General features: G+C 37.0%; 1 protein-coding gene across 2 annotated transcripts in view; it reads left to right on the forward strand.

Annotated features, from left to right (window-relative positions):
• The window catches only part of DMGDH (dimethylglycine dehydrogenase), a 43433-nt gene extending 29718 nt beyond the window's left edge, over nt 1-13715 (forward strand). For both annotated transcript variants that reach the window (XM_063423470.1, XM_063423469.1), the window contains 5 exons: nt 665-882; nt 1757-1914; nt 3015-3074; nt 12257-12391; nt 13076-13715. In XM_063423470.1, coding sequence (XP_063279540.1) covers nt 665-882; nt 1757-1914; nt 3015-3074; nt 12257-12391; nt 13076-13291 — 787 coding nt within the window. In that variant the 3' untranslated portion in view covers nt 13292-13715. The remainder of the gene's footprint in view (nt 1-664; nt 883-1756; nt 1915-3014; nt 3075-12256; nt 12392-13075) is intronic.
• Nucleotides 13716-15648: the final 1933 nt, after the last annotated feature.

The following is a 15648-nucleotide window of genomic DNA, read 5'->3' on the forward strand; positions in this document are numbered from 1 at the left end:
AGATTTAATGTATTTAATTCTACAGATTTTCTGCAGTCCAGTTTAGTACTCACCTAGGCCTGAGATCTTACAATACTGCTGAACAATATAGTACTCCATAAGATTTTTAAATATACCCATTTTATTTATCTTCTGAGCTTCCTGAAAGATAATTTGCAGCTGTTGTTTTTGATTAAATCCTAACTCAATTTCCTGCCAATACTTTGAATTTTGTATTCAGGAAGCAATAAACTTGCTTGTACATTTCTGTTGTCACAGAAATTTATTTTGGGATTTCTTATGTTAACAGTTTTTATTCTTTACTCTTCTTGTATATTGGCATTTTATTAACACGCTCTGGATCCAACCCCAAATCTGTTGTCATTCTATGAGATCACTTCTTTCTCTTATCTTAAAAATACTGTTCTACCCATTAAAATGCTGTTCTTTCCTGGCTTTATCAGATGGCTGTGTTCCTATATCAGTGTCTCACCAGAAATCTCTGTTTATCATCAACGATAGATTTATCTGTCTAATGTAGCACATAATTTTCTTGGTTTTGAGAGTGTGGAACTGCAAGCTGCTGAGGAAATGAACACTAACAAAAAATAACTCCTAGTAAAAGCATATTAAATCCAGTTTTTTTCATAAGAAGTGTAACATCAGTGTTATGTTTTATGTGCAGATGGATAGAAGAGAAAATAACAACAGGTGGATACAAAGTTGAAATAGAAAACATGACAGATGAAATGGGAGTACTTAGTGTAGCAGGTCCATATGCACGACAGGTCCTCCAGAAGTTGACAAATGAAGACCTAAGTCATGCTTCATTTAAGTTTCTCCAGTGTAGACACCTGAAACTTTCCAATATTCCTGTTACTGCCATTAGGATATCTTACACAGGTAAGCGATGGAAAGAACATACACTGAAGGAAAGATGAATAAAATAATAAATGTCACTAAAATTATGTTGAAAACTAAGTCTCATCATGTATTCATAAGAAGTAGGTCTGCATCTTACACGTAAATGTGGGAGGCATCACAGTACATTGATTTTCAAATGTGATATGGTCAGGGTCTGTGCTGAGTTTTTCCAAGACCCTTTTTTCTAGAAATACCCTGTAGTGTAAATATTTATTTTGCAGAACAAAAGGCCAGTTCTGATAACCTCTTTGGTATTTGCTGCAAAACCAACGTCAAGAATTGTTTCTGTATTACCGTATATTAGCGCTTGTAATGTGCCTTGAAAATGTAATGCTCTAGTGCTTAGTATTTGGCTTTCCCCGTTACTTTTTTTTTTCTTTTTACATCCGTTTTGAGTGTAATACACTAAATTGAGAGCATTCTGAGGCAGCTGAAGTCCGCGGAATTCACATTCTCTTGCTGTTGTGCTTAATATGTTAAATAGACTCATCCTTATTTACACTCAGTTATAATTGCTATTCACTTGCCAAGTCATCATCTGTTTATAATGTGGCTAATTTATCCTTGTGGCTTTGTTACCTGGCCTTTTTTTATCAGTTTTGATAGGTTTTTTTACCCACACTTTTCAGTTTACAGTTTAAATTTGAATAATAGTACCACTGTTAAAGATGTATGGTGCAAATACTCTGGTAGCTCTTGCTGGGAATTAGACTTGCTGTGTGATAGAATTGACTCTAGGCTGCGAATTAGCACTTACTGCACTGAACCTCCCATTTTGGCCAGGGACAGGAATAAATTTATTAGGATCATTTAACTGAGTTGATGATAATATTAATCTTTTTTTGTGTAACAGGTGAATTGGGCTGGGAGCTCTACCACAGAAAACAAGATTCTGTACCTCTTTACAGTGCAATCATGGAAGCTGGCCAAAAAGAGGGAATTGATGACTTTGGAACATATGCTCTAAATACTTTGAGACTGGAAAAGGGTTTCCGAGCCTGGGGAGCAGAGGTCAGGAAATACAACTTCTTTATTATTCTTTCTGGAGGTTTGGGGTTGCTTTTTTTGGTGGGGTGGGAGGTGTTGTATTAGTGGGGTTTTTAAATTCTATTTTTTTACTTTGTTATGACAATGCAGCTTTTAGTCATAATTACCACAGCTGTTATTTTAATCATTTCCTCAGTTTAGCATGAAAATAAAATTTTCCTTAAGCAGGAAAAGCTGCTATAATTCTTATTACTGATTTTCTGAATAAAAAACACTGGTATACTCCATTGCACTGCTGGCAAAGAAACACTTACTTTGATTAATGGATGGTTTTCCTCTTGTGTATAAAATATTATGAGGGTTTTGCTGAACTCTAGTGTTTTAAAATCAAAGGTTTGGCTGACAGGTTCTCAAAGTGTTTTATTTCTCTAATAACTATGCCATGAGAGGCAAATAATTTTTGCTTCATAATGTATTTGGAACATTTTTATTTTCCATTACCTTTTTTCTGCACAATTTGCTCACTCATAATAAAGAAGTACTCAGAGGATCTAGAGAATTTTGGGGAAAATCAGTATAATTTCATTTTACCTTAAATTTTTCCTTTGGAAATGAAAGAACTCAAGAGGTTGAAGTGGTGGGAATTTAGGGGTCCTTTTGATCTGCCTGTGCTGCTTATTTTCATTCTTTCTTCAAGTACTGCCTGAGAAATTATTCCCCTTACACGCAGTGGGAAGGTGGTGAATGAAATTGGCTTTCCAGCTAAGCCACTCTGCTGTGTTGCAAATGGTGTGCATACCTCAGTTACTCATTCTCCTGAAGTTCCATTCTGCTTTGATGAAGAATCCTGTTTCTTACTGGAAAGTGGAAACACGGAAATATGGAAAATTAGATGACTGGTTTACATATCTATATGTCATATTAGAGGTGTTAGTTAATACATTGTCTGAATCCCATGCTGGAAGCTTGCAGTGTGTTCAGACTTCACAGCACTGCAGAGTGCAGTGTGGAAGACTTTGGCACAGGAGTAAATAGAAGGATGTATAGAATGAATAAATAAACCACCCAGTCCAAAAGCTATCATGGTTTGTCATGTATGGATGTGAATTTATATCTTTGAACAGATGAACTGTGACACTAATCCCTTGGAAGCTGGACTGGAGTATTTTGTAAAGCTAAACAAGGTATGTCTTCCTATTTTCAAAATGTTCAATTATGCCCAAGATTTTTCCTTAAGTGTTTGAATGTGAAAAATAAAATAGATTTAGTAAATCAATGACACAACTATAATTATACTTTACAAGTAGCAGCTTGTTTAAAAAAATCTTTGCCATGTTCCTTGCTATCAAAATTAGATCAAGAAGTTGCAAATGCTAAGTGTTGTCTCCATGAAAAATAACTCTTTAGGATTTATTTTCAGAGAGAAATTTCAGCCATGTACCTTTGTAACTATATAGAAGATATATATACACACACATATATATACACAAGTTGAACAAACCTGTACATATTGTGATAATATTCTGCCTTTTCATTCTTCTTAAAGCGGATTTCTCTAGAATTTTTTTTCCCTGGCTACCACTCTGGTACAACAGTTACTGGAAAAATTGTATTTTTTAGAACTACTAGGGACAACTGACAACAATAAGTTAAATATAAGTTAAATTAGTGTATTGCTTAAAAGAATAATTAGTTGTTCGTGGAATTTCAGAAGAGGTCCTCTGCTCATAACTTGCTTTCACCTGATTTGAAGGTAAAAGAATGGAGCTAGTTGAATTTAACTCTGCAGCAAAAAAGATGTTCTTCAATCTCCTTTAATTAGTAACCTCCCATTTCTTTGTATGAATATTTTAGTAATTAAAATTCTGTTTTAGTCTAACAAATACCAAAAATTTCTTGTAATTCTCTTTCCTCATCCAAATGAATCACAAACCAACTGCCTAAACTCTGTCAAATAGAGGATCTTTCCATGAAATCTGGTGAAATCATGTCATGTGCAGGTCTAAAGCCATCTGCTGCTGTTACTCCATCAACTCAAACAGTAATTCACTGCACAATGGATCTGAAGTTTCTAACATGAAAAATCTGGTCCTAGAGATTGCAAGTATGCTGTCCTAAATGATGGGTTATTTCTAATTTAATCTTTTGCTTCAATTATTAATTTATAAATTAAAGTACTTAAGGGAGATCAAGAAGAAAAGATGTTTGCAAAACATTTAATCTTGACAATGATGCAATGTGGTATAGCAAGAAACTGTTTTTATTTATGCTCCTTTTATATGTGAAATGGTAATAAGTCAGATAATAAAACGGTCCTTGATATTTTTGCCTTATTATGTGGAGGCACTGCAGAACTGGTAAGAAGAATCCCAAATTTTAAGTTACAGCTCCAAATAAAAAACAAAGCTTAAACTAGGAAAGAATTACAGAAGCATGTTAAGCATAAAGAGATGCTTTTGTATTTATGAGACAATTTCACTGACCATAAGAGAACAAGTCCAGGAAGGTTTTTCCTCTCGCTGTTGAACCTGTCTGTAGAAGGTAAAGTTCTTCAGCCTGTGCAGGATTGAGGCAAAGTGCTCCCAAGGATGTCAGTGGCAGTTCCTGCATGCACTGGAGTTACAGCTCTCTCCTTTGGATAGTGGAATTTTGTCTTAGGAAGTGACACATGCAAGGAAAATACAGAATTTTATAGATTAGGATTAAGTTGCATTTACAAATCTAAGCCTTTCCATCTTGAGGAGAGATTAGTAGAATTGCAGGAAAGGCAGTAAAAAATTGTTACTATTGCTTGTTTTTCTTTCCACTTCTTTTTGATACATCTGTTTTCTTTTTTTTTTTTTCCTTTCCTTTAGTGTAAGTAGGAAATCAGCCATAAGCAGAGAAAGCTGTTGTTTGCCAAGATACCCATGTGGATCATAGGCAGGCATTAATGTGCAAGAAGCATTTGATTCTTTAGTTGCTCTGCACACTCTCTGCATGGTTGAAATGCAGGGCTGGAGCCATTCTCCAGAGCAGGTACTCCCATTGTAGACAAATGGACATGAAGGAATGTCCTGTAGAAATGCAGCGTGTCAGCCTGAAACATTTGCCAGTTTTGCTGAACTAATGTGAAAAAGAAAATAATCAATGTTTTTTTATTGACTTAAATGAGGGCAGTTGTGACTGTATGTTGACACTTCCGAGGTACCTGAGCTAATTCAGCTATTGGGAGCACTCTAAACACTGTAGCATGAAATGAAGTGTGAGATTATTTACTCTGCTTCTTGGCAGGATCAGTCCCAGTTCCATGCCTCTGGTTTTGTTGCACATTTGGCATAGCACAGACCTCACCATTCTTTACAGGCTGCCGTGACTGAACACAAGCAAAACACTCTTTTGTTATCTGTTTCTGTTGCTATGGAAACTTTCCCCTCAAACAAGGGTAAATGAGATAAAAAATTACAAGCAAAAGACACTTAAATACTTCTTTTTGACATTTTGGTCTGTTCAGCTCCTCACAAGGATTATTTCTTTAAGCATGCGCCCCCAGCTGGGGAAAGTGCTGATTTCTGTGTAAATTAGAATCAAAAGGCATTGTTCAGTTAATTACCAGAGGGCTTCTTACTGTGCAACAAGCAGCTGAAATAGCTCACAAAACAGTTGTGAAAAGACTTCAGCACATGCGAATCTTGAGTGGAAAATGAAAACAGTTTCTAAACAGATTAAAATTAATGAAGAGCCAGATGCCAGTGAAGGTAATACTTTCAAAAAGAATTTTGATTTCTACAAGAGGAAATTCAAATATGTGGGGAATATATATGAAGAGGTGTAAAGTTCCCATAAAATCCTCATGGTCTCTGTGTTTAGAAAGTTTAATGTATACATTAAACATGTATACATGTACAGGCAGACTAGCAATTTTTTGGGGATGAGTTATAGGAGAAACTCTTCAAACTGAAGCTTTCTTTTTCCTCACAGGGTATTAAGTTATAACATGTGAATAAGTAAATGCATTTCCACAGGGTTTCTGTCAGAACTTTCATTTTGTTAGTAGGTCTGAGGCATTGTTCTAGGTGGTTTCCTCTAGAGTCTGCTTGACAATCCCTGTTTTGCTAATGTTAGTGTTAGTTGCTTCCTTGCACAGATGAGCAGGATGGGCTGCAATTTAACTGAAGTGGAGGGACAGTAATAGGATTAATTTATAATTTAGAGTATGAAATGCTTTCACTACTTCACAACAAAATTCTGTCTGGTTTAAAGATAGGGTTTGTTTTAATACCTGTTGTCTTTCTTTTGGCTGTTCAATTGCATTTATTTGGTTAGATAGCCTCATCTCATTAATAAGCACTCTGCTGCTAAATATTCAGTAGAGTCGTAATGTTAGTCACTGTGCCACGAAATACACATAACATCTTTAAGGAAGAAAATCTGCAATTCTTTTTGGTCCACATCCAAGAATACTGTTCCACACATTTGCACTTGCTCAAGTTTTCAAGTGCTCAAAGACACAGTATATCACCTCCGAAGGCTTAAAATAGCCTTATTTTCCTCCTGACTGTAATAGACCAGAAATCCGTATGAAACGTGATGTTAGAGTGAAGAACCCTCCTACCAGCTCAGGGAACTCCGTTCTTTCAGAGGGGTTTTTCTGAGCTCAGGGCCCGCGGTTGGCTGCTGTGGGTTTGTGCTGGAGTTGCTGTATCCAAGGCTGCCATCTCCTGGTCTGCTCGCTGCAGAAACACGGACTTGGGAGCGAAGTGCAGTCGATGAAGGAAACCATTTGGAGCTCTGCTCTAGTGTGCTCTTACAGCATATTTCATCTGTTTTTCCACTAGGAGAAACTGCTGGGTTTGGAGGCAGTGCTTCATTGCCTCAGCCCTCTTTATTTACCGGGGCAGGTTTTTTTCCTCAATTCCAAATGTCTTTCCAGAATTTTCTATATCCAAAATCTCTTATTTTTTCCTAGGTCTATTCTAGCAGCTCCTTTTTTTCCTTTTTTCTTTTTTTTTTCTTTTTTTCCCTTTCTTTTCCTTTCCCCCCCCCTTTTTTTCTTACTGCCAACCTAAAACTTCCTCCTTTGATTCTTGATTTTTTTCTCATCTACTTACTACTAACTCCATTTCATCTCCTCCATCCTTGCTCAGTGACCACCTGAATGTCCTTGTCAAAGCACATCTCTCAGGCTACGAGTACCACCTCTTTTTCACACTTTGACTTTTGGTGGTTTTTACTATTACACCTGTTAGACACACGAGTATTTAATTGCCTTGGTATGCATTATGAACAGAAGTTTTGCCACACCTGTCAGCTTCATATAGGTAAGTGAATGACAAGAGCCAGTCCTTGAGTATTGACCTAACCTCTAACACAACAATAGATAAGATGTTATCTCTCAAGAAACTAGGATGAGCCATTCTAAGGATGTGCCTCCACCCTTTTATTCCTTTGATAGCAGGCTTAGATTTACAGTTTTATTCCCTCCTCTTTCTAGTAATTTGTTTCTGTCCTGGCCACTTGCCAAAACTGTCCCTCAGTTGTTTCAGCCCAGCTCATGTTCCCATGGTCTTGGTGTGGAACAGCCTGAGCTTCAAGAATTCCTGCATCTCCCCCTGATTGCCACTGTCTGCCCTTGCTGCACTTCTCCAGCTTGCATCTCTTTTGTTCTGAGAGGAATGACAACAACATGCGGTCACTGACCCCACTCCATAACCTGAAATAAGGTTGTGTTCAATGCCAGCTTTACTCCACACAAGAAAGGGAAGAGGAGGAAGAAGAAACAGCAGAGGCTTTACTGAAGAAGGGCTAAGGAGCCTGGGGACAGGGAAAAAGATGGAGTGATGGATAGGAAATTTGAAATGGGATGTGATACTTCTTCCCCCTTGCCCCCCTTTCAATCCCCATTTATTATGCCTATAACACACTGACTGTACTTTTCCATCTAAGTCCTATCACTACTCAAATTGAAGTTCAGGAGTGAGTGGAACTGAGTTCTATCATTACTTCATTTGGTGTCCAGAGGGTCAGAAAACAGAGGATTTATTCCAAAAATTTATACAGGTTAGGAAACGTGTTAGAAAGAATCTACAAAGATTTTGTTGTCTGTATAAAATACACATATAGGTGACTCCCTGTGTGTTTGTTGGATCATGTACAGGAATAACCACTCACTATGATAGGGGTTTTGAGCCAAAATAATTCAGTAAATCATCAGCTGTTTCTATCATATAAATTTCCTACAAATGACTGTATACAAGAAGGGCTTAGGTGGATTGAATCAAATATGCATTGGGGTGCAGGTGCCACACATACAGATTGGCCACTTCCCTTACAAAACTATTGTATGGTGAAAATTGTAGCTTTGATTTGCTACAGAAGAAGAAATTTGTCAAATATTTCCTCTCCAATAAGAAAAATTGTCTTCATTTATCAGGCTGGTGAGACAGATACCATTTGGAGTGTTACCCCGAAATAATTACAGAGCATCTAGCCATGAAAAATTTCAAAATACTGTATAGAGGCTGCCTTCAGAGTGTTGTAACATTATGGTTATAGGAGATGACAGCAGCTGTTGGTGCTGCCTTACTCGGCTGGGTGACTTCGTGTTCATAATTTGGCTCTATGCCCACAGTCCTGAATGGTATACTGAATAAATTACAGCAGTTCCTTGCTGAGTGAGTTGTATGTCTTTGCTGCAACTGTTGAACAGATATAGCATACTTCTTTTTATACACTTGGACTTTATTCTGATCAACCGCATAGTCTGAGAAACAAACAAACAAAAAAAGCATTTTGAAAGGCTTATAGATAATTTCTATTCCTTTGCTTCTCTTAAACTAGAATAGGTTTTTACAGAGGATTAGAATTAGGATTAGGGTGCCATTGAAAGCCAGGTACATTTGAAATACAGTAAGTTAAGCTCTTCAGGTTGTGCATAAAAAATCACATTGGTTATTGTCTCGTAAGCTTTTTTTAAAAAACAGTGGGTTTATCTTGTGCTATCAAACACATAGAAACTAACACTATGTAAAAGCCTGATAAGAAGAATAAGGCAAATACATACATATAGTATGTTAATATATGAACTAATCAGTGGTATCCCTTTAGCTATGTGGTATTTTAAAAATTTGGCTGATTTGTCTCTGTGATGCAATTTTTCATTTTAATTTTAAACTTATTTAACACACAAGTAAAAAGGAACCGCCCATCTTTTCATTTGGTGAAGTGCACTCAAATTAAAGGAAGCTAAGAAGTAAATATTGTCTTTACCTTTGGTGTCGAAGAAGTGTATTTATTTTATGCAAAAACCGTTACATCTGCCAAAGCTTAATGCTTTGGGAATTCATGCCAAAGTAATGGAAAGTCTTCTGTATTTTAAGCTTGGCTTTTTAGGACTGTCTTTCCTTCAACTAGTATAAACATTTTACACTGTTCCTACATGTTGAGTCTTTTTTTTTTTTTTTTTTTTCTTTTTTTCTTTTAACTCAGACAGTGAAGAGAAGCTTTAAATTTGATATTTGTTCAGGATTGGAATTGTTTAGTGTTTTCATTGTTTCTGTTCTTTTTCTTCTGCTTTGTTGGTTTGGGGGGTTTTTAATACTGATTTACTGAATTATACCAGTTTAAATAAGATTTTTTTGCATAATATTTTGTTTGACAAGATGAAGCAAATAGAAGCAGTATGCAAACTGACTATTTTTCTCCTAGAAAGAGGAAGCATTTGTTACAAAAAATCGCCAGACTGAGGTTGAATGCATCAGCTTCCAGATTCTGTTTTGATTGGAATGAACAATCCCATGCACATACACTTAAAAACCAAAAAATAATAATGGAGGGAATACTATAGTGTGAAATTGACATGGGTACCCAAGAACTGTAAAAGAAGTAAACAGAACTGTTTCAATTTCTATAGCTGGAATTTAGAAGGTGCTTTAAATATTTAGAAGTGTATGTAGACTTTTGGAGTTGTGCATTACATTTAGACACATATTTTCACACATACATTTTTATGCATGTTCATATAGTGTTCAAGTCTGTCTGTCTGTATGCATCTGTTTATGTATCTACACATGTAGATACATACATTTTTGCAGTGTGTGTATATATATGAGAGATGTGTATTTTTTAGAGTTTGAATTCTAGGTTACATCCTGGTTATTTTTCCAAGACATCATTCTAAAAAGACTGGAATATTCTTACCTTCATTGAACAGAAAACAGCAAAGAACAAGCCCTTTACATGAAATCCCCAATATGCATCTTCAGTTAGCATAATAGCTGTGTAGTGGCTTATTCCAGCAAAAGCTTGGCCCAGTTAAAATTAATTGGGAAAGGATTTAATTTTATATCTGCAAGCAACAGGCAAAAAATGATCCACGCTTAGACTCTAAAGCCTGCTAGCTGCTTCTTCTAGTGGTTTCCATACCTAGGGCACATAACCTTGTATTTGAATACTTGTGTTTAGTTCCACAGTTACATTCCATGTGATTAAACACCTGATACTACATTAGTATGAATAGGAAGGAATTGATTCAAGGCTAAGTATCCCTGTAGAATGTTTACTTCTTGGTATTTCTTTTTGTTATGCAAAGCATTTTAGTCTGTGAGTTGTGCTATAGTATACAGTTTTTTTTGCATTCCTAGTTGTAGGTGTTTCCTACAGTTTCACCTACCATGCCGTAGAAAAGTGAGAGGGAACTACCAATAGCTGGTTATTCTCTGGTGTGAGATCTTTGCATTATATTTTGCAGCAGCATCTTGACATTATATTTAAAATGAATCCTCACAGTCTTTTTTCTAATCTGAGCTATAGTTCATGCTTTTTTTCCCCAGAGGGTCCAGCTCTGATCTTTATGTGCAGTATTTGCTTTATCCCCAGTTGAATCACCTTGATTTTCAGACTAGCTGCTCCTTAACTGGCTCATAAGCTGTTTTTCACAACTGCTTACAGAGCCTAGCCTTTCATAGTGCAAAACCCCTTCATTGCCCAAATAATTTCTTCTGAGCCTGCACATGGATATATGTGGACCTCAGAAATACACGAACACATGAACTAACTGTGTAATATGTATTCCACGTACATGTTGCTTTTAATTCTGACAGTGCAGTAATTCTCTACTGAAATTAAAAAACATTACCAGAAATAGTATTTTTGAAGACTTCAACAATATTTCGTCTCTTTTCCCTTAAACACTCACCAAATTAATAATTCCTGCTTCAGACCTAAGATCAACTGCCTTAAAATAGCTTTCACTGCAAGTGAAGCAGAGGCTGGAAAGGTAGAGGACTTTGTAACTGCTATTATATTTCTGCCCATAGGGCAGGCTTGTGTGTATTTGGCAATTTAGTTTGAATACAATTCTTTTGTTCTGTCTGATCTATGCTATAGGAGGGAAAATGGACATAATGAAGAATTTCTTCATGGAAAAGGTTGTTAAGCATTGGAAAGGACTGTCCAGGGAGGTGGTGGAGTCACCGTCCCTGGAGATGTTCAAGAAACAACTGGACATGACACTTTGTGCTGTGCTGTGATTGATAAGGCAGTGATTGGTGAAAAATTGCATTCAATGACCCTAGAGGAATCATTCCTACCTAAATGATTCTGTGATAGAATCAGGCTAGTGGAATCAGCTCAGTGTGATCAATGCACTAAATACTGTCCTATATACCTTTGAGGGTTCTGAGACCTGCCAATGACTACCCCCATACTTGTCAAATGTTTGTACAGTCTTTTTCTGGAAATATGAGAATCTGCTTGTACTTTTCCAAGCTGGCTGAAAAAGGAAACTCCAGACAATAGCAGTGTTCTTACAAAACATGCTGTATTATCCCATAAACTGGTAGATAGGGGAGAAAATGTACCTACCCTGAAACAAGAATATGGAGTGAATTTCCAGCTGTGCAGCCTGACAGAAACATCACAGTGGAATACTGACAGGTTACTGTCATAAATTGATGACAGTTTCAAAAGGAAGAGTGTTGACAGAGCAAGGTCCAGACTTCAGGACCTGGATATTGGAATTCACTTCTTGTCATAGACACTGAAATTATCTACAATCTTCTGGCTTACAACTTTACCTGGACAGGTAGTCTTATAATACAGCTCACTATGTATATGTTTCTACTAAGTTGAAATTTTGGATATTAAAGGCTGAGATCTATGAAAACAAATATACAGAATAAAGTTACTAAGGTATAATATAATACACCAATATAAAAAAACCAAGATACAAGATACACTATCTGCCAAAGATTAGATTTCATCTATATTTCATACAAAACACTTATGTGACAGGCAAACACATTAAGATACATTTAAATATTTATATCTCTAAACACATTGGAGAACCCAAATGAACATATATCATCATTATCTTGTATTTTTTCAGGCAGCAGACTTTACAGGAAAACAAGCACTGAAGCAGATTAAAGAAGAGGGGCTCAAACGACGACTGGTGTATCTCACCCTGGACACAGATAATGTTGATCCAGAGGGAAATGAGAGCGTGTGGCACAATGGCAAGGCAAGAACTATAGTTCATGCTGCAAAAACATCAGTCTTAGTTCTCCATGAACAGAATCTTTGTGTTTCAAGTGTGAATGCATTATTTCAATTTTACAGGCATAGAACAATTTGAAGCTATGGTAAACACTCTAATCTTTTGGCAAGAAGTAAAGACTAACTAAATACCTACAGAGAAGTTGTGAAATGCTGTCAAGTCACTGAAATTTGGGTTGGAACACACAAAAGTGTTGTCATTCATTCTCTTCTTCTGCAAGTTCACTGCTGTCCTAAGAAAACACTTCTGCTACTCAGATGAAATGAAACAACAGCAAAATTTGGGGCTCCACACTTCAGTACAGATTATGTGTTGAAATACTCATTAGCAGTTAAATTGTTACAGATAATAAACATACACATGTCTGTTGTATATGTTTCAGTGAAAACTTAATGGAACATAATAAGAATAGGGTATTTTTTAAAAGCAAAACCTTCGCATTTTCAGGGGGTACACTGTTGAGAGTATTATGAACTACATGAAACACTTGACACTTCCATGATGTCTGAAGTGTATAAACCAAAATATGAGATGTCTAGTTGTTTGGGTTGTTGGCTGGTGGAGGTTTTTGGGGGTTTTTTGGGGTTTTTTTTTCAGAAAATCTTACTGCATCTTAAAAATAAATACAATTGTTTTTGTTTTTTTCAGGTTATTGGCAATACCACATCTGGATGTTTCAGTTATGGAGCTCAGCAGAGTCTAGCTTTTGCATATGTTCCCATGGAACTCAGCAAAGTTGGACAGAAATTGGAAGTTGAACTTCTCGGTAAAAATTACCCAGCAACCATTATCCAGGAGCCACTGGTGCTGACTGAACCAACAAGAATGCGCCTTCAGAGAAAGGGTGAAAGTCCCAAAATGTAAACACTGATGAGGAGACAGCAAATTGTGCAGTAGGAGATAGTACCTATAGTATTATGCATACAATTCAGAGAATGAAACTACTCAGATTTTCTAATTACTAAACACAAGTCCTTCACTGCCACACGAGTGAGAAATTCCATGGCCTGACGTCCTACTTCCCTAGATGTGCTGTTCACACCAGAGAGCTGAGCAGAGTGCACGAGCTGCTGTGTGTTCTGCTTCCCAGGGCACTGTGAGCAGAGTGGCAGGGAATGAGTACATCATCGATTCAGCTTGCTCCCACATTGGCTGGCAGATCTGCATTAATCTGTACGAGAAATTGCTCTTGATTCTGTCCAATAGGAAATTCCTCCCTCACACTCACAGTTCCTCCTTTGCCTGCCCTTGAGGTAAGGAAGCTTATCCTGCCTTCTTTACACATGAATATCAAGCTTACCACAAAATCATGTAAGTAGTTCTACACAGAATGCTTCATAAGGAATTGAAAGACATCCCATTGACCATTAAAATAATAAAGGCATTATTAAAGGTAAACTGAACTCCTGATATTTTTTTTTCTCTGCATGTCAGCCTGGAAGAAATTCTCATAGAAGACCAAAATCCAGTTCTTCTCAATGAAACAGTTAGAGGAAGCCCACTCTTCACTATTTTACATAAATAATCTAGCACATTACATGCAATATTCTACAATAAACAGTATGCTACGGTTCAATTTGTGAACAAAGCTTACATTACAGACTTACTGTATTAAATCTGAACCACTGATTGGCACCAAAGATGGTCAGTTTTTTCTTACTGCTAATTATAGATTGAAGCAACAGTAAGAGCCATATATTATTACACAGAAATATTAGCAATGAAAAACTATAACTAAATTCACAGCAACAGAGCTTCATTGAGTGTTAAATATTCAATAACTCAGGTAAGCAGCATTGGGATACGATGGGGACACCCTAAATCAGTAAAAACTCATCTGGAACTCAATTACATTCTCAACAATTCTTTTGAATAACAATGTTAACATTTCCAACTTAGTAATGCTATTCTTTAGGTTATAGATAAGTGTTTTCAAAGTATGTATGAATCATGTCCAAAATGCACTTTCTTAAAGGCAGTTGGTTCCTCTAAATCTTCAGCAAAGAAGCAAATGTATAAATATTATATACCAGGAGAAACACAATTTGAGTAATGAACACTCACTCTTGATGAGGTAAGCTGACATTACTTTGTGCTGTTTTGACTATCTTTTACAAAGCAGGCCAAAATTAAATATATGGGCTTTGCCAGGTTTGCATGTAGTTCAATCTCAAGTGAAAAATCCATTCAGAAATTATTCTCTACTATACTTTCATAAGTGATTCTGTCCTATTTTTGCTGAACCATCAAAATGTTACTTTTCTAAAGATAACATTATTTGTAATGAGGCACTTAAGCCCTGTGACTCTGTGAGCATTTAAGAAATCTGAAGTACAACACAATGCTATATGGTTTTATTTAGACCATGGAGGAACAGAATAATGCTTAGGAACATATTTTTGAATTTCAGTATTTCCCAAGATTATGCAAATTCACTAGACACCACTTCCTGGAGTGCAATGTAACAGTTACTCTGAGACAGATTCACCTAATCAGCTTTGCTGTGCCAAAAGTGTTCCAACAATGCCTCCATTCCCCAGCCTGACAGTTGGAATCAGGTTTGTAACTCCTTTTCTGACTCAGAAGAAAGATCAATACATCAGCCGGATCAGTGTGACTGCAGAAGGGACAGGCTTTCTGCAGCCTGAGCAAAGAGGAATGAATATGATGAATATAATGAATAGCAGATACAAATCCCACAGTCAGGTGAACTCAGAAGCTGTACCCTGCGGCAGCTTGTACCTGTGTTTTGAGCTGTAACCTCCCAGCCCCTGATTTCTCTGTGTAACTGATGCAGATCTCTCTCATTTTGCAGTGCAGTATTGTACCAGCCCAGACACTGACTTCTTTGGGAGTTTCTCACTGACAGCTCTTGGCCCCCAAGTCTCATCAGGATCAAGCCTAGGCCAATTAGTGGAAGATGTGTGAGGAGTGGCTGAGGTCACAACTTTGTCATGAAGGACAGACACTGATCTGATCTCTGTGGTGGCCAGTGACAGAACCCAAGGGAGTGGCCTGAAGCCTAGCTGGGGGAGGTTTAGGTTGGATGTTAGGAAAAGGTTCTCACCTACAGGGTTTTTAGGCACTGGACCAGTTCCCCAGGGAAGTGATCATGGCACCAAGTTTGTCAGAATTCAAGGAGTGTTTGGACAATGCTTTCAGGCACACAGTGTGGTTCTTGGGGTTGTCCTGTGCAAGGCTAGAAGCTGGACTCAATGAGC

Source organism: Prinia subflava, chromosome Z, assembly GCF_021018805.1.
Source record: "Prinia subflava isolate CZ2003 ecotype Zambia chromosome Z, Cam_Psub_1.2, whole genome shotgun sequence".
Classification (NCBI taxonomy): Eukaryota; Metazoa; Chordata; class Aves; order Passeriformes; family Cisticolidae; genus Prinia; species Prinia subflava.